This window comes from Lachnellula hyalina (assembly GCF_007821495.1).
Source record: "Lachnellula hyalina strain CBS 185.66 chromosome Unknown contig00058, whole genome shotgun sequence".
Classification (NCBI taxonomy): Eukaryota; Fungi; Ascomycota; class Leotiomycetes; order Helotiales; family Lachnaceae; genus Lachnellula; species Lachnellula hyalina.
Genome location: NW_022157172.1, coordinates 113,049 through 140,287, shown reverse-complemented (window position 1 = coordinate 140,287; position 27,239 = coordinate 113,049). Strand labels below are relative to the sequence as shown.

General features: G+C 48.1%; 8 protein-coding genes across 8 annotated transcripts; 4 read left to right on the top strand and 4 right to left on the bottom strand.

The window, feature by feature from the left end:
* Positions 1–933: 933 nt before the first annotated feature.
* nrd1_0 (Negative regulator of differentiation) lies at positions 934–3,441 on the bottom strand (the record flags this gene model as incomplete). The annotated part of the gene is made up of 1 exon (XM_031150030.1): positions 934–3,441. One exon carries the CDS (start codon positions 3,439–3,441, stop codon positions 934–936), a length of 2,508 nt encoding a protein of 835 aa, XP_031005747.1.
* A 2,164-nt stretch (positions 3,442–5,605) lies between these two features.
* DED81 (Asparagine--tRNA ligase, cytoplasmic) lies at positions 5,606–7,240 on the bottom strand (the record flags this gene model as incomplete). Its single annotated transcript, XM_031150029.1, has 1 exon — positions 5,606–7,240. One exon carries the CDS (start codon positions 7,238–7,240, stop codon positions 5,606–5,608), a length of 1,635 nt encoding a protein of 544 aa, XP_031005758.1.
* A 454-nt stretch (positions 7,241–7,694) lies between these two features.
* Positions 7,695–10,671, top strand: cdc17 (DNA ligase; the record flags this gene model as incomplete). The annotated part of the gene is made up of 5 exons (XM_031150028.1): positions 7,695–7,720; positions 7,816–8,033; positions 8,086–9,259; positions 9,308–10,076; positions 10,135–10,671. The coding sequence occupies 5 exons, from the start codon at positions 7,695–7,697 to the stop codon at positions 10,669–10,671; spliced, it is 2,724 nt and encodes a 907-aa protein (XP_031005726.1).
* A 2,048-nt stretch (positions 10,672–12,719) lies between these two features.
* Positions 12,720–13,612, top strand: cdc42 (Cell division control protein 42-like protein; the record flags this gene model as incomplete). The annotated part of the gene is made up of 2 exons (XM_031150027.1): positions 12,720–13,009; positions 13,141–13,612. Coding segments are annotated over 2 exons (762 nt in total), but the record flags the coding sequence as incomplete, so codon positions are not given.
* Positions 13,613–15,688: 2,076 nt separating this feature from the next.
* LMAN2L (VIP36-like protein) lies at positions 15,689–17,087 on the bottom strand (the record flags this gene model as incomplete). The annotated part of the gene is made up of 3 exons (XM_031150026.1): positions 15,689–16,552; positions 16,612–16,930; positions 16,984–17,087. The coding sequence occupies 3 exons, from the start codon at positions 17,085–17,087 to the stop codon at positions 15,689–15,691; spliced, it is 1,287 nt and encodes a 428-aa protein (XP_031005754.1).
* Positions 17,088–17,625: 538 nt separating this feature from the next.
* Positions 17,626–19,280, top strand: ALG8 (Dolichyl pyrophosphate Glc1Man9GlcNAc2 alpha-1,3-glucosyltransferase; the record flags this gene model as incomplete). The annotated part of the gene is made up of 4 exons (XM_031150025.1): positions 17,626–17,702; positions 17,762–18,034; positions 18,080–18,573; positions 18,619–19,280. 4 exons carry the CDS (start codon positions 17,626–17,628, stop codon positions 19,278–19,280), a joined length of 1,506 nt encoding a protein of 501 aa, XP_031005757.1.
* A 1,309-nt stretch (positions 19,281–20,589) lies between these two features.
* Positions 20,590–24,066, top strand: ITC1 (Imitation switch two complex protein; the record flags this gene model as incomplete). The annotated part of the gene is made up of 7 exons (XM_031150024.1): positions 20,590–20,637; positions 20,690–20,755; positions 20,809–20,867; positions 20,917–20,935; positions 20,988–21,053; positions 21,103–22,853; positions 22,899–24,066. Coding segments are annotated over 7 exons (3,177 nt in total), but the record flags the coding sequence as incomplete, so codon positions are not given.
* A 576-nt stretch (positions 24,067–24,642) lies between these two features.
* On the bottom strand, positions 24,643–26,087 carry LHYA1_G005073 (uncharacterized protein; the record flags this gene model as incomplete). Its single annotated transcript, XM_031150023.1, has 2 exons — positions 24,643–25,527; positions 25,578–26,087. 2 exons carry the CDS (start codon positions 26,085–26,087, stop codon positions 24,643–24,645), a joined length of 1,395 nt encoding a protein of 464 aa, XP_031005732.1.
* Between the last annotated feature and the right edge of the window lie 1,152 nt (positions 26,088–27,239).

Sequence of the window (27,239 nt, the reverse complement as noted above, 5' to 3'; positions counted from 1 at the left end):
TAGAAAGATAACCGGGTATTTTTCCGTTATAGAATCGAGTCTAGAGGCAGGGAAAACCCAGGAGGATCGAGATTGAGATGTTATTCGGAAGGAAATTATACCCATGCCTTGACAGTTGTAATACTTTAATTTAATATAATATCTTACAAGACCTTTAATCAATCAATCTAAGACCAGTATTACCATATATAAATAAACACACACACCCACCCATCCCATCCAACCATCCATCCACAGAAAACCCGCCACGCAGATTTAATAAGCAAGTCAAGTCTGCGTAAGACCAGGCCCTGATAAGTCTGGAACCCATTCATCCCATTCCATTAATCCAACAAGCTCTATCCATCTAATCGATAAAGTCTCTCAAGGAACTATACTATACTAAGAAAGAGAGAGAGAGAGAGTGGAAGAAGCCAGCCAAACCTACCTAACTAGCTAGTTACTCGATAAGACAGTAGGTGTTCGCTTGGTAGGATACCGAGGTTCAAGGATCGAATTAGAGAGATGCGGATAGGGAGGGTATACTGGTAGATAAATGAACGCATAGATAGGTTCAACGACATACTATACATTATCCAAGCCATGACATCTCGGAATCTCAGCTCAAGCCACGAGCAAAGCCACACGGACATGAACCCAGCGATAAAACCCATCCATGCATGGCATTAGCATAGAACTTTCATTCATCTCCCCCCATGCCACACATGACACCCAACTCATACAAGTGCAATCCATTGCAGACATGCACGTATCGTTCTACAATTCAGCTGAAAAAAAAATCCATTCCGATGCCATGAACTACTAAGAGAGATATAAAAGATAACCAAAGGAAATAAACAAACACAAGAAGGAAGGTATTACAACGATATATCCATGCAGATGATAAGTTGAAGATTGACGCCCTCAAATTTCCCATGTTTCCCAAACATCAAATCAATTTCCAACCACCTCCTCCTCTGCCCATCCATTCAGTCCATTCAGTCCATTCCCATCCTGAATCGCTAAACCATATCCATTGCCAAAAGCACTCCCGTTTCCTAGACCTCCTGAGAACGAGGACTGGTACTGGTGGCCTCGGCCTCGTTGCTGCTCCCCGTTATCGCCTTGCACGGCCCCGTTCTGCTGCTGTTGTGCAAACACTGGCAAGCTGACTGCGCGATTATGGCTACGTGCAGGGGCGAGCAAGCCGCCGATGGTAGGGGCGTTGCTGGACGAGTTTGGAAAGCCATTGATGCCGCTGATACTGGCACTTTGCTGGTGGCCCATCCCCTGGTTTTGTTGCGGCATTTCGTGGGCATCTATGCTAGATGGAGAGTTGGAACCGCCGTAGAGAGCTGCTTGCTGAGCAGCAAGGACTTGTTGTTGCTGCTGCTGAAGTTGAGCCACGGAAAATGGGTCGAGTTGTTGCTGTTGTTGAGCCTGGGCATTTTGGGAGACTTGGTTCAAGTACATGGTGAGGGGGTTGTTGTTGCCTGCGTTGAGGATCGTGGATGGTGTAGGAGTGGACTGAAAGTTCTGCTGGGCGCCATTGGCGGACCCGGGTGCTGCAGACCCAGTTGGGGATGAATCTGCCTGGCTAGGTTGGAGCCCACCGCTGTTTGGTGGTGGGGAGTTTACTCCATCGTTGCGGGGAGATTGTTGAGACTGTCCTTGGACTTGACGGGGTGGGTTTCCACAACGATCCTTGCCAAAGTTGACCTTGAATCGTCGGTACTCCTCCTTCCCACGAATGGCCTCAATCGCCTTGATAGCATTCGCGATGTTGGTGAAGTTGACGAATGCACAGCTCTTCTCTCGAAGGGTGTTGACTAGCTCGATTTCACCATACTCAGAAAAGTCCTGTCTCAATCTCTCCTCACTCCATGATTCATCCAGGTTCCCAATGTAAACATTTCGTGAAGCACCACCACTGACAGCAAGAGCAATCGCAGCCGGGAGAGCGCCTGAATGCTTTCCCCATCCAATCTTCAATCTCCTGTTGTGAATCATTAAGCCCTGCAAATTGCTCAAAGCATAAAATGAAGCCGCCGAAGTAGGGTCAATAAATGTGACGAAGCAGATATGCTTGTCGGGTATATATCGAATGTGGTGTAAAAGTCCACCTCTAACAACATTACAAATCTCTTCAATAGTAGTTTCGGGATGAATATTTCCTAGATAAACTGTTCGGTTACCCAGGTTGTTGATTCCTCCAGCAGTTGTAGCAACAGCGGCAGCAGCCACCGATTGTTGAGCCAAAGCGTTCGAGATGAGGTCGCGATCAGCGCCGTTGAGCACATGAGCATACCCAGGTGCAATACCTAGGTATTGAGCAGCGTTCTGCTGTTGGGTCTTGGAGACATACGCGCATCTGTCCTTTCCGTAGTAAACACGACGAGGTGACTGCCATTTGGGTTCTTGTGGAAGCTGAGACACAGCCTTGATGGCGTTGCCAATGGAAAGGAAATGCACAAAGCCAATTGCCTTTTCACGAACAATCTTGACCGTGTCAATTGGACCAAACTTGCTTAAATCCTCACGAAGCTCATCCTCTGAAATATTCTCGTCTAGATTTCCCAAGTAAACGTTCCTTGAAGCGCCCGACTGCTGAACAGCCAGGGCAACCGACGTTGGTACCTGCGAAGGTTTTCCCCATCCAACCTTGATATCCTGCCCGCGAATCGAAAGCTTCTTCAGAATTGCATCCGAGTGAAAGTGAGTGGCAGAGCTCCCATCCAAAAATGAAATGAAAGCACAGTTCTTGTCTGGCAAAAGGCGAACAGACTCGATTTGACCACTTCTCACGTGTCCCAATATCTCCTCGGGAGACGTCTCCGGGGGGATATTGCCTAGGTAAACGGTCCTACTAGTTCCTGAAACCAAACCTGGAGACATTTGGACGGGCGAGGAGGGTTGAATTTGCATTTGCTGCATCTGGTTCTGCATCGCCGAGAAGCCACCGGTGGGTGACTGAGGCTGGTAGAACTGAGGAGCTCCATACGTCGATGGTGATACGAGATTCTGGTACATCTGAGGAGACATCTGCTGAATCGGACTTCCCATGCCCTGTTGTTGCTGCTGTTGCTGCTGCTGTTGTTGCTGGAACGTGGCATAATTTTGGAACTGAGGGCTTGCGAAAGCTGCTGGTGTTCCAGACTGGAAAGGTGAACCCAACAGGAGTTGGGAAGGGAGCAAAGGCGTGAATTGCATGTCGAACCCCGTTCCAGGGGTTTGCATATCATTCTGACCCTGCTGAACCATGGGCTGTGTATTTATGGAAGGGATGTTGGCTCTTCGCGGATGCCTGTCGCCATATCCACCCATTGAGTATTGGTTCTGAGAATATGCACCGTGGGAGAAACCGGTATCACTGTTGGATGGCTTGGAGACATGGCCAGGGAATCTGTTCGCAGTCGCTGCACCGGGTCCGTTCTGCTGGTTGGCAGTCTGTGTCTCCTGCATCCCGAGAAGATGAGGTGGCAGGACAAAGCTGTCCCGCACAAGGGATGATAGTACAGCCGTTTTGAAAGATTAAAGGTGCCTTGATGAGGCACGTAGTTGTGGATGATTGTATAAATGGACACTCAGATATAGCGTTTGGGTTCCAAGGAATGTAGGGATGGAATTGACACGCTCGAGTGGTTTGGTCCGATTGAATCTTTGCAGGTCGGGTTGGAGAAATAATGTTTGGTATGAACAAAAATGCTCCTATAAATTAAGTATGGTTGTATACAAGTGTTCAAGTCGAAATCGGTCGAGACAGCATCTGCGAAGGCGGGAGGATTCGTGTGTATATTCGTCTGGTCTGCTATTCGGACAGGATTCCCGAGGCCAATTCACCGGTAGCAGAGTGAGAGGGGGGAATTCAACAGATAGTAGAACAAAGAATGGAGACAAGATAGATGGCTGGACGAGGCGGGCGAGAGAGCGTGGTTGGTGTCTGAATAAAAGGTGTATTGTATTGTATAGTAATAGCAAATAGAATGATGGAAGGGAAATAAGAAGCAGCAAGCAAGAAAGAGCAGCTGGTTAACGAGTGTGGGATTGGTTGTAAAGAAGAAGCAAGAAAGGGCTTTTGAAAGCAGAAAAAGAGTTGGGGAGGAGAAAGTTCACATCGTAAGAGAGAGAGAGAATGGAAATCAACGACAAAGGGAGCGTCCCCGAAAAGGGAATCCCTAATTTCGCAGGAACGGTGGATGATTTCAGCTAGGCTGAAGACAGCCTAGCGCTTGAGATTGGAGGGAAAAGCGGCACCTATCTTTCGCCTATCCTTCAGCCATCTTTCACTCCACTTGGTCTCGTTGGTGTACCTCGCCGAGCCTCGTTCGTATTGAAACTTGGTGCCGCTTTAGATATCCAGGAACAAGGGGGCTTTTTCAGGGGTTCCGTTTTGATAGGGGTGGCCAGACGAGCGATGCTCACCACCCCACCCAGCCCAGCCAAGCGCGGTATTTTCAAAGTCGGGGCACAGCTGGCGGCCAATCAGAGGATGTTGCCTCATACCTTTGGTCTTGATAGTGTCAAATTATAATAATCATGAAGTATAGGAGACTTTATTCACCAAACTACTCCACAAGTCTGTAGATGGATGTTGATTCCCAAACGTTGGTAGGTAAGGTAAGGCAGTACAGAGTCATAGGAGCCCCCGCCCCCTCTGTATAACAAAAGTACGTCGTGACGAGAAATAACTTATCTCGGAGAAACTACCCGTCTCCGATGGCAGTCGAGACAGCTATCTCATCGTTCAAGACAAAGCGCAGAGTCAAAAGTCTCATCTGAAGAATTGAGTCTCATTCATTCATGCAGCTTGAGGTAGTAGGTAGGTCATTTGACCCTTCCTTGCGTCCTTTCCCAAAGCACATTATTAGAAGTACAACTCTCCAGTTCCTCTACGCCACACAACAACTACCCATATTCTTTTCCTACCACTCGTCCCGTTTGTTTCAAAACAAACCCACGTACGGAGCATTTATTTAAATCCCCATCTGTCCCAAACTCCACCCCCCTGCATTGCACCGTTTCAACCCAAAGCCGCATCGTCACTAGCAGCCGTTTCTACTACGCACCGCGTTGCAGTCGCGAACGGATGACAACTACACAAAACTGTTGTACAGTGCTGAAGATATGGGGGCCAGTAGTGAGGCTCGTGAGGCTGAGCTGAGCAAGTTCAGCAGGTGTTCGCCCCCTTTTTGAAGGTCATGTGCGGCTAGCTATCTTGGCATTAAGGATACAAGTATTCCGAAACATTTCCGAAAGTTCAAATTCAAGACGTGGTCGATATCTCGATTTGATAAAGCAGTATTTGGGCATCATCCACTTCATCAATTAACATCTAACTACCAGTACATCGTTTCATTGATCGTCATGTAGAAAAGGGAAGCGTGCCAGGGAATCTATAGAGAATCTCATCACCAAAACGGACCTCGTCATCAAAAGCAACCAAAGCAAATCAGCTCAAGGCTTGCAGCGGCCCATGAAGCGGGGATATAGGCAGCAGGTACGCACGGAATGCTGCTTGCAGATCCAGGCGATAAATCGTTCCAGACCCAGTCCATATCCACCGTGAGGAGATGTCCCATACCTATTTATTGCGTCAATGTTTGCTATTTTGTGAGAAGAAATTAACTTACTTCCGCTGTTCTGTGTACCAGTAGTACTCCTTGGGTGAGATGCCCTCGCGCTTGTACGCCTCCATTAACTCATCGTAATCATCCATTCTCAACGAGCCACCAACGATTTCACCAACACCTGGCATTAGCACGTCGACACTCTCTGTGACCCGGCGATCAGCCTCTTCCTTCTTCATGTAGAATGCCTTGATCTCGACTGGGAAGTGAGTCAAGAGAATGGGCAAGTTGATCAAGTCGGTCATTCTTCGCTCAGCAGCTTCAGCAATATCATCGCCGAACACGTGGGGGTTGCCTTCTTCGTTGAGGATTGGGGGATCTTGAGCGTTGAGCCAGTCAATGGCATCGGAGTATCGCATGCGCTTGAATGGTCTGGAAGGGGCCTTGAACTCGGGGTTGAGCTCCTTGATGTAGCCAGCAATTACTGGATCGGCCAAGATAGTGGTGCATACCCTGCTGATCACCTCTTCCAAATGGTCAAGCAAATCCTCAAAGTCAATGAAATCCAACTCGGCCTCAACGTGGGTATATTCAGATAAATGTCTTCGGGTCAAAGATTTCTCAGCTCGGAATGACTTCTCAATGCAGTAGACGTTACCCAAGCTAGGAATAGCGGTCTCAAGATAGAGTTGAGATGATTGAGTCAGATATGTCTTGTCACCATAGTAATCCAGTTCAAACAGTGTTGAACCCCCCTCGACTTGTGTTTGCACGAAAGCCGGAGGGCTAATTTTGGTAAACTTCATCTCCATGTATGTCTTTGAGAATGCCCATTCAACTGCAGACCGGACTTTCATGACTGAAGAAGCGGTGTCTCCACGGAGAACCAGATGGCGGTTGTCCAACATAGATGACTCCCATTGATCCTGCCCCTTCGAAACTCTGTTGGTAATAGCTTCAGCATCTGAAGGACTTCGACCAATGACCTTGTAGTAATCGACATGAAGTTCTCGGTTGTCAGGGGCTTGTTGACCGGCGAGTACCTTGCGCATTTCGCCGTAGACGGTCAAAGAGGTGCCTTGGGCAAAGGTAAGGGCATCGTAGGTTTTCGTGAGGTCACCGGCGAGGACACATTGTAGATGGCCATATCCATCGATCAATGTGAGGAAGGTAGCTTGCTTTTGCTCTCGTAATCGATGTATGCGACCAGACACCTTCACTCGAGTTCCCTTTACATCTCCTTCGCCCAAATCAACGTTCTTGTCGCCAATTGTAATCTTGACGGCCTTTGGGAGGGATGGGTCTTCGGTGAGGACAATCTTCTTGGCATCCTCGAGCGTCTTCAGCCGTGACTTCTCCTTCTCTTCCTCTTGTGCTGCTTGTTGCTGCTGTTTCAACACCTTCTTTTTGTATGCGTCTAATGCGCCTTGGGCTTTCTTGACTGCAGATTTGGCAGGCTCCTTCCATATCAATCGCTCTGCTGGATCACCATCTGCGCTGACTGGACCAGTTATTGAGGCGCGCGATCGGTATTGTTTCCCCTCACTGCCCTTGTGTTGAATGTATGCGTGGGCCAAAGACTTGTAGGGCTTACTCTCTGCGCCCGTTGCGGATTCGTCGTCGGCTCCGGCATCTGTATCGATGTAAATGGTGTCCATCTTGGCTCTCTCTGCGAGTTCTTGAACTGCGGCCATGTTTTGCTGTCGTGTCTTGATTTGGGAAATTCCACAATCTTGGTGGGGGTTATTTATTTACGGGGGCTTTGTCGACTCACCGCCCTCATGCCTTGACTCAGGCGGGGCGTGTCTATCAATGATGTGGGGCGATTCAGTAAATCCATCTACGCGGTGGACGCGACTTCAATTCGTTGACGCGCCAAGAGCCAGACATTTGAGACTTTGAAGATATAACGAATAAGTACAACCGAGCTGTATTGATACTCCAAGAACCATCTCCTACGAATCTCCGAAGCACATCTAGCCTACCATGCAGAAGTTTTGATTCTAAATCCTCACTCACCGCGCCAGATCAACACATGTGCCTGCCTTGGACGAAACGCCCCTCACTTCTCTAATCGTGGCTTCACGAAGGGCTCTCTACACCCTGCTGTCACAGACACGAAGTAAAGTCTACAAATCATTCTCCCAAATGCCTCCCAAGCAAGCTACGTTGGGGTATGTCAAAGATTCCCAGACCACCTTAGGGTGCGGTGATCCCAGTACCTCTCCAGGATACGTGAATATCTCTGCTAACCCATGTTTGTCAATAGCAAGTTCTTCAAGGCTCCAAATGGAGATTTCACGAAGCCCACACCCAAGCAATCGAAGCTATCATTCTCATCCAAATCCAATGGCACTCCGAGCTCAAGCGCAAGCGTGGCAAATGAAGACGTCGACATGAAGGATGAAGATTCCGATACTAAGGTCAAGCCAAAGATCAAGAATGAGGAGGCTGTCGATTCCAAGGAGAATGTAAAGCCTGGAACAGGTAGGTGCTCTGGAAAATGCTAGTCAATACATCCTGACACAAGCTTTCACAGAAACGAAGAAGCGCTCCCGGTCACCACCTCCAAAGAAGGAGGTGAAGGAAGAGAGTAAGAAAGCGAAGGAAGAGGCTGTTAAAGAGGAGGAAGACGACGAAGATGATGAGCCAGTTCTCAAGCGACCTCGACGATCGATTAAGACAGAAGAAGATGATGACCAGCTCCTTGTCTCCAGCTCCAAATCTGAACCCAAGCCAAAGCCCGAGCCCTCTAAGAAATTCAAAAGCATGCCACCTCCACCTAATAAAATCAAGAAGGAAATGAAGGAAGAAGATGGTGATGATGTTGAAGAACCAAGTTCATCGAAAGAACCATTAAAGCGCAGAGGATCCAGTGCATCGGCATCGGCATCAGACATCGAAGAGGGCCTGGAAGAAGATGATGAAGAGGATGAGAAGCCAGAGATTGCTGCAAAGGCTCGTGAGAAAGTTCAAACCACGTTAAAATCGAAGGCCAAGGATCCATACCCCGATTGGAAACCAGGAGAGCCAGTTCCATATGCAGCTCTCTGTACTACGTTCTCTTTGGTCGAAATGACCTCAAAGAGACTTGTCATCCAGGCACACTGCTCATTATTCCTTCGACAAGTTTTACGACTTACCCCTGACGACCTTCTGCCAACCGTTCTCCTCATGATAAACAAGCTCGCGGCGGATTATGCTGGCATTGAGCTAGGAATTGGCGAATCCCTGATCAAGAAGGCCATTGGCGAATCAACAGGTCGTAGCTTGGCAGTGGTCACGCAAGACCAGAAGGAAATTGGAGACTTGGGCTTAGTTGCCGTTAAGAGCAGAGCAAACCAACCTACTATGTTCAAGCCGAAACCCCTTACTATCAGGGGAGTTCACAAGGCGCTCATAGACATCGCCACAACGTCGGGTAATGGTGCTCAAGGACAGAAGGTTGACAGAATCAAGAAGTTGCTCTCGGCTGCTGATGGACATACGACTGGAAAGATTGATATTACCAAGGACAAAGGAGGCGCCAGTGAGGCGAAGTTCATCGTCCGATTTCTTGAAGGTAAACTTCGCTTGGGTCTCGCTGAGAGGACAGCCATTATTTCACTTGCTCAAGCTATGGTTTGTCATGAGGTAGAAGCGAAAGGTTCTGGGAAAATCCCAAGTACAGAACAATTGGCTAAGGGCGAGTCAATACTGAAGGCAGTGTATAGGTAAGTTCCCAGTATTTTACTCTGCACCGGTTTACTGATGAGTCGCAGCGAGCTTCCCAGCTACGATGTTATTATACCAGCAATGCTTGAGCATGGCCTCTTCAACTTGCAAGACAATTGCAAACTTCAACCAGGCGTTCCTCTCAAACCGATGTTGGCAAAACCCACCAAATCTATCACCGAGGTTCTCGATCGTTTCGAAAACCAGACATTCACCTGCGAGTATAAATATGACGGCGAGAGAGCCCAGATCCATTACGTTGCCAAGGATTCTCCATTGCAATATAAAGGTCCCCAATCAGCCACTGACAAAACTTCATCAGGCGGACTTGCGGCGATCTTCTCCCGCAATTCGGAAGATTTGTCCAAGAAGTATCCCGATATCCTAGCCAAGCTTAATACGTGGGTGAAAGATGATACCAAGTCCTTCGTCTTGGATTGTGAAACCGTAGCCTGGGATTTGAATGAAAAGAAAGTTCTTCCTTTCCAGCAACTCATGACCCGCAAGAAGAAAGATGTCAAAGTTGAGGATGTGAAGGTCAAAGTTTGCGTCTTTGCTTTTGACCTCCTGTTCCTGAATGGTGAAGCACTCGTTGGGAAATCTCTTCGCGAACGACGAGCACTTCTTCATGAGGCGTTCAGTCCAGTTGAGGGAGAGTTCTCATTCGCTACACACATGGATGGGCAAGAAATCGACGAGATCCAGACCTTCCTTGATGATAGTATGAAAGCTTCATGTGAAGGTCTCATGGTCAAGATGCTTGATGGCAGTGAAAGTGCTTACGAACCCAGCAAGCGGAGTAGGAACTGGCTAAAGGTAAGCTGCCCCCCCTCCCCCCATTTTCTTATTTTAAATCCCGCTAATGCTTTCTTAGATCAAGAAAGACTATCTTGCAGGCGTAGGCGATTCTCTCGACCTCGTTGTCCTAGGTGCTTACTACGGCCGTGGCAAACGCACCTCCGTCTTCGGTGCCTTCCTCCTCGCCTGTCACAACCCCTCGAATGACACCTACGAAACAATCTGCAACATCGGCACAGGTTTCTCAGAAGCCGTCCTCGAGACCCTGCACGCCGAACTCTCACCCCTCATCATTGACCGCGCGAAACCCTTCTACGACCACAGCAGCGGAAACCAGCATCAACCCGATGTCTGGTTCGAGCCGAGGTATGTGTGGGAGGTGAGGACGGCGGATTTGACACTGTCTCCTAGGTATAAGGCCGGGTGTAAGGAGGGGCTTGAAGATGGGAAGGAGAAGGGGATTAGTTTGAGGTTTCCGAGGTTTATTAAGGTAAGGGAAGATAAGAAGGTGGAGGAGGCGACGAGTAGTAGGCAGGTGGTTGAGATGTATAGGAAGCAGGAGAGCGTGGCGAAGAACAAGGGACCGGCTGTCGATGATGACTTTGAGTATTAAGTATAGGGGTTGGCCTTTCTTGCTTGGTAGCTCTGTGATGGGAATATCCTATATGGCTTTGCTTACTATTAGCCTTACGCAGCGTCTGATTAATCAAAATGTACAGTATAATCTTTTACATGCATACTCCGTAAGATCTTAATGTGCTTCAATCTCCACCTCCCTAGCTCTCCCACTCTTCCCCTCCTCCCTTGTCCTATATTTCCTCGCCCTCCGAATCCTAACCTCTAGCTCCCTCATCTCCCTATCTACATGCACGATCCTCGGCACTATATCCTGCACCAACAGCACCGCCTGCCCTTGCGCAGCTTTCAATTCTGCTGGTACGAAAGCGCCGAACATTCGTAGAGATGCTTTTCTTTCGGCTGGATTTGCTGGAATATTCTCATTCTCATTTTCCTTTTCCTTTTGCTTTTCCTTTTCTTCGCTTCCTGTCGTGGCGGGGGAAGCTGGGACTGGGAGGGGCGCTGGATGTACTTGTATGGAAGACGCGTCTGAGGGAATGCTGCAGAGCGTCTCGGCGCGCATGTGAGCGCTGTAGCTGGAAGCGCCGTAGCGGGATACGCCTATGGGGTGGAAGTTTGCGCGGGACATGTTTTGGAAGACCTTTATGGGTTGGGTGATTTGTTAGTTGGCTATCTTCTGGCACGTAGAAGGGGAGGTATGGTAGGCAGGAAGGCAGGAAAGGGGGATGTACGGAGGTTTGTAAGGAGGAGAGTTGGGATCGTAGGGTTGTGTAGGTGTGCAGGTTTTGGAGGTATTGTTCGAGGAGGGTGTCTATTTCTAGGGTGAGGAGTTCTGCTGGTGAGGACATTGTGAGGTGAGGTGGTGTGTAGATGTGTATGCTATTGGTCTTGGTCTTGGGTTGGAGGTGTAGGATGTGTTTTGACTGCCGGTTGTGAGTCCTCGGGTTATGGATTTAGAGAATTGATGTGCCGTTGAAGTGTAACAGGTGAGGTACGTCAATCTGGATATAAAGTGGTTTGTAGATGGAGGCGTGTGGGGGTGAAGTCCCCTGGAATTAACAAGAATACCCCTGTCGTATGCTCCAGAGGGGAGGGGCTACAAGAAGCACACAGGTGGATGTCACTTTTAAAGGAAGTTTCATCCAATATCAAAGTGCAGCCAGTTGAAGACATTATCTTATATAATCGACATATAATCTACAATTGTCTATCATATACAAACCTATCAGCTCAAGTACTTACCCCCCCCCCCACTGGTGACCCTCCACTCAATATCCAGGCGCGCTTGTTGTTTCACGACATCTGGTAGCAGACCACGTTGTTTCCAGTACATGTACCGGACCAAGGCTTCCTCTTTTGAAGCATCACTTGTGTGAGCTGCAGCCCAATCCGCATCTCTACTTTGCATCCATCCACTCAGCCTCGATCCTTGCGACGCATCTTGTGCACCGAACTTTGGAATCGACAGACTACCTTGCTGTCAAGTACCGTGGCTGCAGTTTGTTCCTGCTGTTCCTGCTGTACCTACAGTCCTCTACTAGTACACGTACCCGTACCGTACTAGATCAATCCCACCCATTCTACCCGATCCACTACATATCCAGCTGCCTTTTAATCGGCCCTGCCCGGTGCTATCGATTGTGCTTCCTTCCACATTATACCGTACCTTTCCTACACCTCGGTATCACATCTTCTTTTTGCGTGGCGTTGGTAGTTGTGTGAATTGGACAAGAAGAGAAGAGAAGAGGACAAAAGAAGACATTAGCCGCTGTCGAACCGAAAAATAAAATAGCTCCACCTGCTTTCCAGGCGGAACGGTGGACGACGAGTCAATTCAATTCAATTCAACCTGGTCTAGAAGATAGTCAGTGGAAGGGAAGGTCGAACAAATAATTCTCGGAGACTCCTGTATCGTATCGCCCAAACAAACCACCATCGCACTATCCGCGTCCTCTCCTCTCTCAACATCGCCCTTCTGTGTTGTCTGCACCTCGTCCTGCATCCATCCAACGTACCACACGCGTCCATCTTCGTCGACCGGATCAGATACTGCAAGACAATACATCGAAACTTGACGTAAAGGCGGTTAAGAGGGATCAATCAATTACACAACCGCAGAAATGGTTGTTGCAACTATCAAGTACGAGCCCTTCCCCCACTATCTATCTGCATCTGCCTAGACCTGTGCGCTCTTCTTCGCCGCGGCATTCAAGAATTGAGGGGTTCACATCGCTAACAGTGCGCGCGATTAGGTGTGTGGTCGTCGGCGATGGTGCTGTTGGAAAGACATGTCTGTTAATTTCCTACACTACGAACAAGTTCCCCAGCGAATATGTTCCTACGGTGTTTGACAATTACGCTGTTACTGTAATGTGAGTAACCTTCTCCCCGCTTTGTGAGGATTTTGAGTCAGCATGGAACGGACATCCAATCTGGGCGCGCAGATTGAGTGTGAATTGGTTGCATCTTGAAGAACTAAGCGCTAATGGTATGGTGAACACAGGATCGGCGATGAACCATACACCTTGGGACTATTCGATACCGCAGGACAAGAAGATTACGATCGTCTCCGACCCCTCTCCTACCCCCAGACCGATGTCTTCCTCGTCTGCTTCTCCGTCACCTCCCCCGCCTCATTCGAGAACGTACGAGAGAAGTGGTTCCCCGAAGTTCACCATCACTGCCCCGGCGTCCCCTGCCTGATCGTTGGCACCCAGACGGATTTAAGAGATGACCCCAGTGTTCGGGATAAGCTGGGTAAGCAAAAGATGACACCAGTCCGCAAGGAGGACGGCGAGAGAATGGCCAAGGAATTGGGTGCCGTGAAGTATGTCGAATGCAGTGCTTTGACACAGTACAAACTAAAGGATGTCTTTGATGAGGTGAGCTGCGCCCCTTCCCTACTTTTGGACCCCTACTTACAAGATCTTCCCAAACAGGCAATCGTTGCAGCTCTTGAACCTCCCCAGACAAAGGTATGTCTGGTATTTCTCAAGAGCTTACTTCTCTGCTCTTCACGATGTCTAGCAATAATCTGTACTGACTCAATAAGAAACAGAGGAAGCATCACACGTGTTTAATTCTCTGATTCACCTACTTACCCCGCATTTCCGCCTTTCCGCTTTAGACTCTCCGGCCGCCGTCACAATTTCTCCTACCTCTTCTCCACAATCCTGTTCGCTCGCATTCGCACGGGAGATGGATTGATTCTCCATGGTAGAAAAATAGCAGCATGAGGGCGTCCTCTTCAGGTTTTTTATGCGGCTTTTCTGATTTCATAGCGATCCGCACCTTTGATCTGATATCTTCGACTTTGCTTTTGGCGCTGGGAAATTGGGCGTGATAAAGGGACTGGTATTCTGATTTGATCTGCGATAATCAGTTATACTCTGGATTAGTTAAGCGCATACTTCTGACATTCAGAATTGAACATTTGAGACATCTTGTTTTGACTTGGCTTTCTTGTGCTGTGATTTTGATTGTTATTTATATTATGAGCGATGATGTTTATGGGCTTGTGGTCGAGGAGATTTGATTTACTTTACCTCTTTGATTAAGGCTTACTTTCTACTGCATTTCTTCCTTTCAGGCTTGGCGCTCTGATCCACTCCCTGGGTTTCAACTCAAAGCTATCCCTCTCATCCTCTCTTCCTTCTTGTCCCTTATCTTAACCTCTACTTCCCTCAATACATGCTAATGCGACCGATGCCTTGAGAATACCTTCTCTGCACCCTCCACTTCTGGAGACCTTCGATGATTCAAGTTTCGACCTTGGGATTTGCATCATCGAAAGTCTTTTCCAGCCCTTCCGACTAACACAAGTGTTAGTCGGGCATCTAGACCAGTATAAGTCCCTTGATACCATAGTTCCTCAGCCATACATACCCGCTGAATAACAACTGCGCTTTGTACGACCTTCCTCCATCTCTCAGCAGGAACAGTAAGCCACATGATATAACCTCTTCCTAATCTACCTACGTCGCTACATCCCTCAAAGTAATACGCTTTCTCTTCAAGTGCTTAGGTTCCAAAATCGCAGGTTTGAATTGCAAGCAAAACCCAACTATTGTGACTGTTCTGGTACCTGCTTGATGAATCTCTTTAATGAACGCTGATCACGTTGCGGATAAGGGGACTTCGAGGTACCAAGATGGCGATGTTGACTACGGAATAAGATTTACTGGCATTCTGGGGAAGTTTAGCTAATGTATTTCTGACCAAGTCGTCACATGACTCACTACTCTACTCTACAGGTACGAAATAACCGGCCCATTTTGTGCATACTAGAACCACCAACTTATAATAATTATACTTTCTAATATAAAAAGAGTACATATAATAAGTACTACTATAAGATATTCCCTATCGAGTTTCAAAAGCTTTTATTTACTATGTCCTAAGAATAGCCTATTTCTATGCGATTTGGGTGGTATAGCCCGTGCACAAAATGGGCCTTCTTTATCGTACCCCCAGAGACTCTTACTCTAGTAGGTAACCCTCGGCTCGGGTTCCTAAACTACTCCGTAGGTACCTACCCCACATACCAGCACCCTACCCTACCTACTTTATATACCCATACGACTTTTAATAAATGACGCAATACATACACAGGTACCTATATTCAACTTCCAAAACATGGAGAAAAAGTTAAGAGGCGTGCGGTGTGCTTTGTACCTATGCCTCTGATGGGTGGCACTAACTGGTTGGGGAAAGGACAGGACCCAAGAAAAGGAAAGGAAGTGCTACTATAAAGACCTAAGATTATGAATTTAGAATAACAGAAGCCTTGAATGAAACTGGAGATGTGATTTAAGGAAAGGAGAGGGAAACGCCGCTTGGTGCGATACCTGGGTCCTGATATCAGTTTTTGAGACTCACGGGTGGGAGACCAACACGACGTACATTTTCCAGCATGGTAGGTAGATGTTTAGACTTTTTACGCACTATGTATCAGTATCCTAGTTTTCATTCACCTGATGTGAAGTCTGTGCATTTTAATATACCATGCAATCCGAACTCCCTTCCTATAATACATTCCCCCACATCCCCCCTCACAGATACTTCTTCGGCCCATTCGCCTTTCTCCGCTTATATAAAACAAAAGCGCCCACAAGCAGCGCCTGACTCCCAAAAACCACAAACACAAGTTTCCATAGCCCCGTCCCGGTATTTGCAAGCGTGCCAAGAACGCTAGAATGTCCCTCCCTCACAGCGCTCTTGAGTCCCGCAACATGTTGGTCCAGCGCATTATGCAGATCGGCTTTCGTTTGGCGGACATCGGATTGTATATCCTTCAGCACCTTGCCAGTTCCTTCTTGCTGCTTAGCACTAGCTTCGATGGCTGTTATTCTCTGCAAGAGCGTTTCGTGGCGGGCATTGGATTGCTGTTGGTATGTTTGAAAGGCTTGGGTTTGCATTGAGAAGGCACGCATCATAGCTTGGAGACGGTTGTGCAGATCTGCGAATTGCGCGTCTGAGCTTGTGTATTGGGACGCTGGGACTTCTTCTGGTATGTCTCGTTGCGTGTTCTGCGTGTTTCCTATCGGTTGCTGTGCTTGGGCTTGGTTGTCTGGCGCAGCTACGAATTCTTCACCTGGCTGGCCCGCGACGTCTGGTGTATGGCTATCGGTGGTGGTAACGAATCTGAAGACTTCAAAGGAGTCGGGGTTCTCTGCTGACGCGGCAGACACGCCAAAGTAGTAGCCCAGAGGAATCTTGATCTTGGGGGAGTCGAAGCAGCGGCGGCCGTCAACGTCAACGCTGAAGGAGTCGGGGGATTGGCGGATGGCGATGCGTGAGGGACGGCCCAGGTTGCGGTATGAGTATTCGCAGTGACCGAAGGCGAGGGAATCGACGCTGTGGTGAGATTTATATTCGGTGCTGCCATCGTTGAGGAAGCCTCTTATGGAGCCGCCCTGTACATGAATACTGTTAGCTAATATCTGGACTTGGCTTGAGGACTGGGGATATTTACGGAGCCTGCGTATTGGTCTACGACCAGTGCTAGACCATCAAATCGCCCAACTGTGTATATGCTCGCTGTGCCAATCTCTTCTCGCCCATCCTTTGCCAGATACACCATGAAGTTGCCCCCTCCTCGTTCTGGACCAGTTGCGCGGAAATCTACGTCCACCGACCATGATGAGTGCATGAGGGGTTTCTCGGCCCATATTGCTCCACGCTGGTTTCCTGGCACTGGTGGCGTGAGGACGAGTTTGTTGGATAGGATTTCCGGGGGTTTGGGGTTGCCTATGATATGGAAGTTGGGTACTGCTCGTAGATTGGGGGAGATTCTGGAGTCGCAAGTTAGATTTTGAGGTGGATAACACAAAGAAGAGATATTTACTTGTTCTCTTGACCAAAACTCAACTCGGGATTGAGGTATGTAGCTTGCGCAGAAGCAAAAAGGAAGGCCGAGGCCAAGGTAAGGGATATCTTGGAGAAATACATGGCCAAGGAATGGAGAGAGATATCCAAACTTCTTAACAGAGCAATTGAGGAAGAAATCAAATGCAATTCATGAAATATTTGCAGCTTTCCTGAACCTGCGGGGAAACACTCAGGCAGTTTGTTTGGGTTATGCTCCGGCCTGCTCTTCTAGTCCTTTGAAGACCCCCGGCTATGTTTGTGGGAGAGGACAGCTTGCACGGCAGAAGTCACACAGTAGATTGCCACCACTCCAAAAATGAGATCGCGGATGGGTTTTCCTAAGCTGGTGATGGAGGGTCCAAGTTCGAGAGTGAATTTATGAGAAACAAAATGCTTGACTACGACCTCTGAAGGAATGAATGCTGCATCCATTATAATGTTATACAGTTGAAAGCTGAGCTGAGCTGGCTGGGTTGTGTTGTCATGCACCTTTGTCCAATGGGATGCTGAGATAATCCCTGCTTTTGGTGCCTCGTCGGCTTTTTGTTCTAAACCTCCGTGATGCGATTGTGAAGACTCTCAATTCCACACCAGTATATCAACATTTGGAAATGTCTCAATGGCAGACTTATACCCCTCAATAGCACAATGTGCGGTAGTAGCCACCGCGTTCAAAGTGCTACTGTTCCCAGCATAGTATGCTCTCCTTCCAGTCCCTCCTTTCCCAACTTCCATCAGAACTAATAACGCGACAGCAAATCCACAGACTTCGAGGTCCATAGGAATTGGCTGGCCATCACGAACAGCTTGCCCGTCCAAGACTGGTACTACGAGAAGACTTCAGAATGGACGCTCGACTATCCTCCTTTCTTCGCGGTCTTCGAATGGATATTGTCGCAATTCGCAAAGGTGGTTGATCCGGAGATGTTGAAGGTTTATAATTTGGAGTATGACAGTTGGCAGACTGTGTATTTCCAGCGTTCGAGTGTTATTGCTACGGAGCTTGTACTGGTATATGCGCTTTATCTGTGAGACTGCCATGCATTTGGCGTGAGTTATGCTGATCCTTTTAGCTTCGTTCAATCTTCACCTGCGGCCTTTAAACGCCCTTCGCATGCTGCTGCACTTTCAATTCTGCTGTCGCCAGGTCTTCTCATCATTGATCACATTCATTTCCAATATAACGGGTTCCTTTATGGTCTTCTGATTTTCTCTCTGGTGTTGGCAAGGAAGAAGTCAACTACTCTAGCAAGCGGACTCCTCTTTGCTGCACTTCTCTGCTTGAAGCACATCTATCTCTACCTTGCACCTGCATATTTCGTATTTCTGCTGCGAGGATATTGTCTAGGGCCCAAATCAATCTTCCACGTCAAATTCGGCAATGCTTTCAAGCTCGGGACTGGGATCATTGCGGTCTTCGGAGCTGCCTTTGGTCCTTTCGTCTACTGGGGCCAGATTCCACAACTACTAAGCCGACTGTTTCCTTTCTCCAGAGGCCTTTGCCATGCGTACTGGGCTCCAAACATCTGGGCAATGTACTCGTTTACTGATCGAGTTTTGATTTATGGTAAGTCCGATTTACCCTATGACTGAACAAGGCTGACAATTCCAGTTGCTCCCAAGCTCGGCCTGGCAGTCAACCAAGACGCTGTCAATAGTGTGACTCGTGGTCTAGTTGGAGACACTTCGTTTGCCGTCTTACCAGAGATTACCGCAAAGATGACTTTTATCTTGACACTGTTCTTCCAAGTCATCCCCTTAATCAAGCTATTTTTAGATCCCACCTGGGACACATTCATCGGAGCAGTCACGCTCTGCGGTTATGCATCCTTCCTCTTCGGCTGGCACGTCCACGAAAAAGCTATACTCCTAGTCATCATCCCATTCAGCCTCATTGCACTCAAAGACCGTCGGTACCTCGGTGCATTCCGTCCACTCGCGGTCGCAGGTCACGTTTCGTTATTCCCTCTCCTATTCACCGCCGCCGAGTTCCCCATCAAAACCATCTACACGATTTTCTGGCTCGTGCTGTTCCTCGTCGCGTTTGACAGGCTTGCGCCAGCGAGTAACAGATCGCGGATATTCTTGCTAGATAGGTTTAGTTTGTTGTACATTGCGGTCAGCATACCGTTGATCTTGTATTGTAGTTTGTTGCACCAGATGGTGTGGGGAAAGAGCTTTGAGTTTCTACCGTTGATGTTTACGAGTTCGTATTCAGCAGTGGGCGTGGTGGGTAGCTGGGTGGGGTTTTTGGTAGTGTTCTTCACGAGTTAGATAGAACTGCGAATGATATCCTTGAGATGAGGTTGAAAAGAAGAATGAGGCTGAAACCCCTGAAATACTTGAAATATGTGTCTGGGAGGGGTCTAGGGTTTAATTCTTGTGCCATTTGTGATTTCTGGGTAATGAGTTATCATATGGAGCAGGACCGGGAGTGTCGGCATTCGGATTTGTTGGCTTGGGGCTGGTGAAGAGTCAAAACGGTGAACCTGGAAGTCCCGGGAAAATATCGCTTAGTTGAAAGCGGGAACTAGCGGCAAGCGCCTCCCTGGAACTCCCATGGTGCGTGGCACGTTACTGTATGGGCGTGAGACGAGGACCGTTGTGTTTCCAGTCCAGGGACACGAGAAGGATATACAATAGACAAACCATCTCTATATTAAAGCCATAAAATACCAGAATAATAGAGAGTCATGCATCTATTGGGAATTCTCCATATATCGCTTCTCAGTCGCCATGACCCCTGAACAGGAGGACCCCTACTACGTCAACAAAGAGTGCTCTACGCAAAACATACCACAACTGTCTGTTAGAATGAGGATTAAGTTTCCTTGGGTTCTCTTAATACACCTAGAGCCATCTAACAAATTGGATCAAACGAAACTGTCAAAACCCGAAGTGACGCCCCTTGTATTGATATCGAGGTGTTCGTGTGAAAATCCCTATTATTTCCCCGCCTATTTTCAAAATTCCGTACGCGACGCCTCTTGGAGCAATATCTGTCAAAAGCATACAAATAAGTACTTGGATGATAGATCTCGTTCTCAGCTTTATTTCAAGCCCAAGAAAGTGGTTGAGATGTGGCTCCTTGTTGTTATGGTGTTGGAAAGGGAGGGGCCAAGGTCGAAGGGGTTCCTCGCGTCTTTTTGGGAGCACGCACCACAGACGACGAGGCTAATGCCCGGCTAGCCTTCCTGCACTTGTGCACCTTAAAATACAAACCTCCCTCCACCTTTTCTTAAAGTTCTTCCCATCACTTGCCCCGTCCAACAACGCGCTGTTGTCCTCACGTCAGTCGCCCACCACAAACTCCACCACCTCAGCAGCCTGAGTCTCTTCGACTTCTACAACACGTCTCCTGGTACTTATACGCGTCGAGAGCCCTAGCTGTAAGTCTGATATTGATACTTCCACCTTCACGGGAAAGCTCCTTCGCCCACCCAGAACGCCCGGTGCACCATTTACCTCCCCCCTTTCCCCAATTCCACCCCACAGCATCATTCACACCCTTTTGCGATTCTATTCAAGAGCATACTGTGATGAATGAGGGGCATACCGAGTCTAACAACCCCCCCTCCCCCAGGTTCTCTACGGCGTTTATAGGCCACCGTCTCCGCAGACCGTCAACATGGTACGGATTCCTCTGATACTCCCCAACCAAATACAATAGCTGACCCATCCAGGTCTTTTTTAAAAGAAAACCCGTACACTATGTCCCTCCGCCCCAGATTGATAATGATGACCAGGAGGTGAGTCCCCTCCGACTGGGACAACGCGCCATAGTAATTGACTCATGAGCTAGGTCTGGGAAATCAAACAAACGAAGGAGATATTCACAGACTATGAACAGTACTTGAATAGGTATGCGCTTACAATATTACTATTCGAGACCCTGCTAATGATGTCACAGAATGGACTTTTATAAGCAGGTTAGCTTTCTATATACCGAATATATACAAGCGGTGTGCTAACTCCTCTCAGCGGAAGTTTATATGCCAAATAACTGGACATTCACAACTTTCATTCTTCGACGCGCTCAAGAGCGAGGTATGTTGTGAGTAAGTATTGGAGGCGAGCAGGGCTGACTTCTTTCAAGGAAGCAGGTGCGCAAGAAGTAGAAGCAGCCTTCCCCGAAGCCCTTAAAGGCCCCATATTACGGCGCGTCCAATTCCAAACCATCTCGCGAATCGATACATTGGTGGATCTTATTTACGAAGAGTTTCGCGCCGATTACTACCCAAATGAAGCGGTCACAGTGCATGTTATAACGGGCGAACGACTCACAGGGATTGTGAGAGACAAGACGCGCTTCGGAGCGAAGCAACTAGCGGACGGTACTATCACGCCTTCCTTCTCGAGATATTTCGTAAGTTTGGATAATCGACCGAATGAGGAAGCAGTGGTAGATGATGCGCATATCACTCGGGACCGCAAGATATTTACCAAGCAGGTCTTGAGATCATTTATCAAGAAGACTGTCACTAGAGAAGCTTGGACTGGGGCGCCATGGTTGGTTCGCCCTGATATTGCAGCAGAGTACCACATTGACACTCGCGTCCCACCACATCTTCGTCAAGAGAGCAAAGCTGCAGAAAGGAAAAACAGCCAAGCGCAAAAGAAGGCCGCGTCAGAATTTGATGGAATGATTGGAAGCTTCCCTGGAAATTCCCAAGCTCGACTGCCAGAGTTGAAGCCAGCACCCAAGAGCCACAAGAGCAAAGCACAGCAGTCTCAACTGGCCAAGAGTAAGCCGCAGCCGTTTTTGAATCCTGCTCCTGATAATATTCCTCATCCCCAATTCATCCCTCCGCCTCATTATGTATCTCACAAGTTTCAAGTGACTGGCCCACCCCAAGTGGGACCTCATTTCGGAAACTTCCACAACACCTCGTTTGCTTTCGCGCCACTTCAATCGTTACCTCCGCAACCACCGCCACCACCACCGATCAAGTATCCTATCGAGGACTTGCAAGTAGCCCCGCGACACGATGGTCCGAAACGACCAACACTCAAATTCTTTTCGGAAGATACGCCGGTGGGGACTGGAAAAAGTAGTGGCAATGGAATTTTGATGAAGTCTATCGGTCCACTACTCGAGTCATGGGACACGTTGAACGTCTACTGCGAGGTATTTAAGTTGGATTCATTCACATTCGATGATTTTGTAGAGGCTCTTCAATTCTCTTCCGAAGACGTCGAGTGTGAGCTATTCGTTGAAGTCCACTGTGCCGTCTTGAAGCTTCTTGTGAGCGCCGAAGCAGATGGCGGTAAAGTAAATGTTGAGTTGCCAGACATGGATGAGGAAGACGATGAAGACGAATCAGGAGCTGAAGGAAGTCCCAAGAACAGTCCGACCCCTGAACCAGAACCGGCGCCAAAGGGACGAGCAACCAGAAGCAGTTTGGCAAAGGCTGAAGCCGAGGCAGCAAAAGCTGAACAGGAGAATATCAAAGAAGAATCGGAGGAGCTAAAGGACAACCACCGGGCGGCTGAAATGCAAGATGAGGCTGGCTGGATTGATCGTTTGAGGAGGCGAGACTTCAAGAATGGAGGCTGGCAATTTATTATGATCGGATTGCTGTACCAGCTTTCGAAAGGCCCTCGTTATGCCAGCTCTCTAGAGGATTTGCTGACTGAACTTGCACCTCTCAACATGCCGCCCACGCAAGATACAGCTCGGCAACAATACAACAAACTCGAAGTCAACCTCCGTATCAAGGCTCTCCAAACAATATGTATGCTTACGGCCGAGACGAAGGCAGTTCGTGGTTACATGGAGGAATGTAGTGAGCAAATGACCACCTTCCGGAAGGAGAAGATCCAGTATCAACGCGAGAAAAAGCAACTGTAAGTTTCTCATTGTCATTTACAATTTCATACTGATATAGTCAGAATTACGGATCTCACAACTCTCAATGAAGAGCGCAAGATCCTGCTTCCAGCAAACATGCCAGCCTCTCCAGTCCTTGACACCAAGACTCTAAATGGTAATGGTGACATCAAAATGCCCGATGTAGAAGAAGAAGGCCCGGATTCAACCATTGAAGACGAAATTATGGACACAGACGAAGACCCGCATCAAGGCCGTTCTCTTCGCCGCGGCCTAGACCGCGCCGCCGACCGAAAACGCAAACGTGAAGTCGAGCAAGAGAAGAAAGAAAAAGCAGAAGCCGATGCCAAACTGCCCAAACAATCAAAGCAATTCACCAAACTTATGAAAGAAATCCAGAAGAAACAAGACGCCATTAAAGACTGCGAAGAAGAAATCGCGGTTCTCGATAACGATCTCCGGGAAGCGGATTGTCCTCGTACGAGAGTACTTGGGAAGGATCGCTTCTGGAATCGGTACTACTGGTTCGAGCGGAACGGGATGCCGTATGGCGGCTTGCCCAATTCGAGTACTGCTGAAGCGGGGTATGCGAATGGATGTATTTGGGTTCAGGGACCAGACGATCTAGAGAGGGAAGGGTATATTGAACTCAAGCCTGAGTGGGAGAGTGAGTATAAGGCGCGGTTCAATATGACGGTTCCTGAACGCAAGATGCTTGAAGAGGGCTCGACAAACGTTTTCAACGCGCGGCAGTGGGGGTATCTGGAGGACCCTGAGCAAGTTGATGGCTTGATTTCCTGGCTGGATATTCGTGGCATCAACGAAATCAAGTTATCCAAGGAGCTGAAGAACTATCGCGATAAAATCGTGGCTTGTATGCAGAAGCGCCACCAATACCTCAACCCACCCGAAGAAGAAAAGGAGAAAGATGAAGGTAAGCGAATAAGCACGCGGAAGAAGGAAGAGAAGAAAGAGGGTGATAATTTCAAGAGATGTCTGGGCTGGAGAAATTACATGGCGCTTGAGGATCTTGGGTTCTTGCATAGTGATCCACCGCGACCGCGGAAGATTAGCAAGAAGGATAAAGAGAGGGAAATGGAGAAGGAAAAGGAAAAGACGGTAGTTGTTGAGGAGAGGACTAGAGGTGGGGCGGGGAAGAAAGATAAAGAAAAGGAAAAGGAGAAAGAGGGGAAGGGTACTGGGAGACAGGGGTCGAGATACAATTTTTGAAGGCTGACGCAGACAATATGGGACTGTTTTTGATGCAAGTGGAGTTATGGGGTTTTTTGGAGGTATTATTTAGTGCAGCGTGGTGTTTTGGTTTGGGCATTACTTGGCGTTCATCTTTAGTTGCATTGATGGCAAGGAGTGGAGTTTGTTTTGAAATCAAGCCTGTGCTCCCTATGGTATGGACTTTTAGATGTAGCGATACATGGAAATGGGAGTGGTAGATGAAAGGAACCAATAAGCATGATGTTATACGATAACCTGGTGTGTAAACTAAGACATTTGTTTTAGTTAAACACCAGTTGATGGATTGGGTTTTGGGATACTTGTAGTTTCATTAACACCAATTCTTTCCAACAAGGTTTTGATACTCAGTACAAAAGAAATAAAAGTATTTCCAGGTTAAAGCTTTTGAGCTCTGAATGCTGAATATCACCCGTTCCGTTCGCCAGCCGCCGGCCAGGCCACCTTTACTCCATATCCAGAATGTCATGATTAATATACAGAAATCATTTCCTTTTCATCAAACACTCCATCTCTTTCTTTCTTTCTTTCTTTCTTCCTTCCTCTTCTATTTCATCAAATATAACTAACCTTGACGCCCATCCCGACCGTCTCCCTCACGCGCCCCCACATCCTCCTAACTCGTTCTTTGACATCCCGCCGCCCCATTAGCACTACCAAGCCTATGATAAATGCCAGCAATTGGAGTAAAAATAACGGGCGTGTCTTGAAGGCTGCGAGCACATCTTGTGTTAATACTTTTCGTACGTTTTTGAAGATCGTCGAGGCGCGCGATAATAAGGTGGGTGGTAAACGCTTCGGTGCTGCTGCAGGGGTACGCCGTATAGGGGGAGCTGTGGATTTCGAATTTGAATTTGAAGTTTGTTTTGGAGCTGAATGTGAAGTCGGAGGGGTGGCTTTTGGTGTTGTAGAAGAAGAGGTAACGGAGACTGCTTTTGCTGAACGAGCAGTGCTGGGGCGGGAATGGGAATCTTCAACGCCGTAATCAACTTCACTTCCTCCACGTTCGCTCTCATCTCTCCTTCTCTCTTTTTCCTCGCGTCGTTTCCGCGCTTCTTTTAGCTGCTCCTCTTGCCATCTTCTTTCTTCTCCTTCTCGCTTCTCGGCCTCTACTTGCTCATCCCGCAAACTCTGCAGCGCTTGTAGAAAGGCTTCCCGTCGCTCTTCGTCGAGTACGGAGGATATGGATATGAATTCACGTGCGTAGTCCCATTCGTTGTTGCGGAGGAGGACGTGTAAAGTGTAGAGTTCGAGGATTTTGACGCGTGCGTTTAGGTCGCGGGGTGTGTCTGTGCCGGTTGATTTTTGGGGGGAACGGGTGCGGGGCGTATTGGGCGAGGAGTTCAGAATAGATTGGGAGATTTGGAGCGAGGGCGTTGTGGATGAGGCTAGGTAGGTTTCTAGACGTGTTTGGTTTGTTTTTTGGGTGCGGGCGTGGGGCTAGGAGGAGTGTTGCTCTGTTTGTTAAAGATGTATTAGTCCGGTGTGACCTGGAACTCAAAAGAGATGGATTGGTGAGACGGGTGAGCATACAAGTTTATCACAACATCTGAATCAACATCCCCCTCTACACCCCCATACCCATTCTTCACCACCTCCTCCCACACATCTCCCTCCCTCACTTTACTAACCAGCGCTCTCCAATCCGAACTCCCAAATGCCTGTTTCCCTTCGTCTGGATCCAGTTCCACGATTGCATTCAGTATCGTCAGGTACAATGACCAGACTTTTATTCTTGTTGTTCGGCTAGCTTTTGCTACAGGTGCAAGGTCTGAGGGAGAGTCTTCCAAATTTGGAGGGGTGATAACGGGGTGGATGGTGGAGAGCGATTCGGGGAGTCGACGCGTGAGGAAGAGCGTTGAGGATTGCCGGTATATTTTGGAGATTTGGGACGAGGTGTGCCGGGCGGAGGAGCTTGAGAGGGAAGAGATGGACGAGGTGAGGAGAGTGTCGCGTGTTGGACTCAGAGTCGTCGTCGCAATTGAGCCATTGGAAGTCATGGTGTTGACTCTTCTTTGGTGAACTCGGCTTGAGAATGGCAAAGAAAGTGTGGGGAGGAGGTTGGAGGAGAGGAAAAGGCGGAATGAAGTTGGCGGTATTCCCTGCCCGCCCTTGCTTTGAATGTGAAAGTTGAAGCGGGCTGGAAAGTGAGAGAGAGCCTCGGTCTGTCGGCGGAACTGCCTGATTGGTCTGTTAATGCTCGGTATCGTGCATAATAGCAGTACTTATGCATACGAGTATCACTATTTTATGCACGTCTATTCAAACCACGCCTTGCGACGAGGCTGAGACTACAACACAAACTCCAGCAACACACAATCATAGCACACATTGTTTGACAACAGTCCAACATCTTGGGAAACAAACAAAGCACAAGATGAAAACGCTTGCCGCTTGTAATTGCTGCTTAAACTTTTGCTCACGTTAAGACATCCCATTCTGCATTGAAGGAAGGAAGGGCCAAAATTGACTTGTCAACTTGTCAACTTGTCATTGACTTGACTTGGGCACTCTCTTCACTTTTATTTTGCATCTCGCTCCCGATTCCATTCCTACATTTCCTTTACAAATCCATCTCTTCAACTACAATGTTCTAAAAGTACTGAGACTATCTCTACACGTTGATGTCTGGATACACCTTCTCGAAGCAGCCGAGCAAGGAGCACTCTCCACTCCAGTTCAACATTCTCCTACGGCTTACGAATCTTCTCCGGGACCACTAGACTATCATCTTCAATATGGATGTCAAACAGCAGGATTTCAGGCTGCAGCTCCTGCCCATCTTAAAGAATATTGCCAATGCCAAATTCGTAACCTTCGACTTGGAGATGAGTGGAATCACCACAAGGCCTCGATATGGTCCAGGTGACAGGTCTCAAGATATTGGCAAGCCATCTCTCCAACAACAATATGAAGAGATGCGGAGTGCTGCAGAGCTTTATCAGATCGTTCAGTTGGGCATCACTTGTGTAGAGGAGAACACCGAGAAAGGTATAATTCACTTTTCCGGGTAGATTCGTGTCCCATCACTCACTGATAATTATCAGGTTTCTACCTCGCCAGACCTTATAACTTTTATCTCAGTCCCCTATCCGCAGACGGTGTGGATCTCAGACTTGAACGCAACTTTACCTTCTCTACCAGTGCATGTG